We start from the raw sequence: 2,019 nt of genomic DNA, 5'->3' as shown, positions 1-2,019 counted from the left end.
TGCTACAGTAAGCATTTAGCTGACATGTTATCATGCTATATTTAGCACTTACAGTAGCTGGCATGTTGCCACACTACAGTTAGCATTAAACTGGCATGTTACCATGCTACAGTTAGGATTTAGCTGACATGTTACCATGCTACAGTTAGCATTTAGCTGACATGTTACCATGCTACAGTTAGCATTTAGCTGACATGTTGCCATGCTACAGTTTGCATTTAGCTGACATGTTTCCATGCTACAGTAAGCATTTAGCTGACATGTTATCGTGCTACAATTAGCATTTAGCTGACATGTTGCCATGCTACAGTTAGGATTTAGCTGACATGTTTCCATGCTACAGTAAGCATTTAGCTGACATGTTATCATGCTATATTTAGCATTTACAGTAGCTGGCATGTTGCCACACTACAATTAGCATTAAGCTGGCATGTTACCATGCTACAGTTAGGATTTAGCTGACATGTTACCATGCTACAGTTAGCATTTAGCTGACATGCTACCATGCTGCAGTTAGCATTTTTCTGACCTCCAGCTGCTTCACCTACTTGACAGAGATGGAGTAGTCTCCAGGGGAGCTCTGACACCCTCGGATCACAAAGTCTCCCAGGGGCTTGTTCTTCAGGAGCTCCTCTGCCTGCATTCGACTCGTGTTCTCCCGGAACCACCTGAGCAGAGAGGGCCTCGTTATCAACAAGTCAAAGCGTACGACCTTTGTAGTGTCTTGCTAGCTGTCATGTTGCTTCAGCTGTCGCAGGAGCTGGAGCGATAATGTTTTCGCCCATGTCTATGTGTGTGTTTGTTCAAACTCTCAGCAAAAACATCTCATGGATCACTGAACTGATTTGGATCAAACTATCAGAAATAAAATCCCAGCATTGACTAAGTCATTTTTGGAGTCAGCTGAATTCAATCAGTCTTAAAAAAAACATTAAACGAGTCAAAATTCAACCAGTTTTATGGACAAAGAGCTAAAATCTGGTGTGGTTGAAACTGACGCTGTCCCCATACACTGTCTGAGTGATGATGAAAAAAGGTTTCTTCTGAAAATGTTGCCAATAACTATTGTCATTTTGATCTGTGTTAGCAAAATATCTCATGACCCACCAGATTGTTTTTAATGAAACTTTCAGGAATTAATCAACAGACATGTGTCTAATACTGATGAACATTTGGAGTCAACCCAATTTCAAATGGCCGCCACAGCCAACTGTCCTTATGGAAGCAGCAAAACCAGTTGTACTGATAATGAGCTAAACTTTGGCGTGGCAGTAGCTGAGCGTCATCCTCGACAAATGTTCCAAGCACTAATGGGTCATGTGAGCTGGATGTTATTTTCAAGTTCTGACATCATTTCTCTTCATGAGATGATCTAAACTCTGGCATGACAGCTAAAACAGGGCGATGTGAATATCTTCTGCTGCGGTTCACTGATGCGTCTCTTACTCTGTAACCTGCATCTCGATGTAGTTTCTTGGCACATATCCTTCCTGTCCGTTGATCTCAGCCTTGCACCACTCACCCTCGAAGACTAAAATCTGACCAGAAACAGAACCAGGAAGTGATCAAGTGTTACACTCTGCTTAAATTAAAACAGAGGAACGTTCTGTGATCAAAACAAACTCACCTTCAGAATGTCGCCTTTCTTAAAGCTGAGCTCGTCCTCAGCGCTGGCAGTAAATTCATATTTTCCCTTGGCCTCCATCAGGAGCAGCTCAAGTGTCGGTTTAGAGGAAGAGGAGGGTGAAGATGAAGATCACAGCAGGTGTTCTGCAGGGAGGTAGGAGACAAAGGTTCAAACTGCTTATTTCATTCTGTCATGAGAAAGAAATACGCTGCCTTTTCAATCTGATGAGAAAACTCCTTTTAGACTGAAACGTTATCGTTGCTGTTAATCTGTACGAAGTGACTCAACTGAGCAAAATGTTCATAAAAATGTTTTTCCTGACGCCTGATACCTATCAGGCCCTTTTTGTTGCACAACAGAATAAAACCCTGAGAAGATCTCAATGAAAACTA

The 2,019-nt window shown here is 42.1% G+C and overlaps 1 protein-coding gene across 1 annotated transcript in view; it reads right to left on the bottom strand.

Annotated features, from left to right (window-relative positions):
* grap2a (GRB2 related adaptor protein 2a) overlaps positions 1-1,705 on the bottom strand; it is a 12,714-nt gene extending 11,009 nt beyond the window's left edge. The window contains exons 1-3 of the mRNA XM_037688686.1: positions 1,628-1,705; positions 1,447-1,538; positions 549-668 (exon numbers count right to left, since the gene is read on the bottom strand). Of these exons, the coding sequence (XP_037544614.1) occupies positions 549-668; positions 1,447-1,538; positions 1,628-1,705 (290 nt within the window). The remainder of the gene's footprint in view (positions 1-548; positions 669-1,446; positions 1,539-1,627) is intronic.
* Between the last annotated feature and the right edge of the window lie 314 nt (positions 1,706-2,019).

The sequence above is a fragment of the Nematolebias whitei genome, chromosome 15 (assembly GCF_014905685.2).
Source record: "Nematolebias whitei isolate Nwh7 chromosome 15, NemWhi1, whole genome shotgun sequence".
Classification (NCBI taxonomy): Eukaryota; Metazoa; Chordata; class Actinopteri; order Cyprinodontiformes; family Rivulidae; genus Nematolebias; species Nematolebias whitei.
This window is presented reverse-complemented; position numbering and strand designations above follow the sequence as displayed.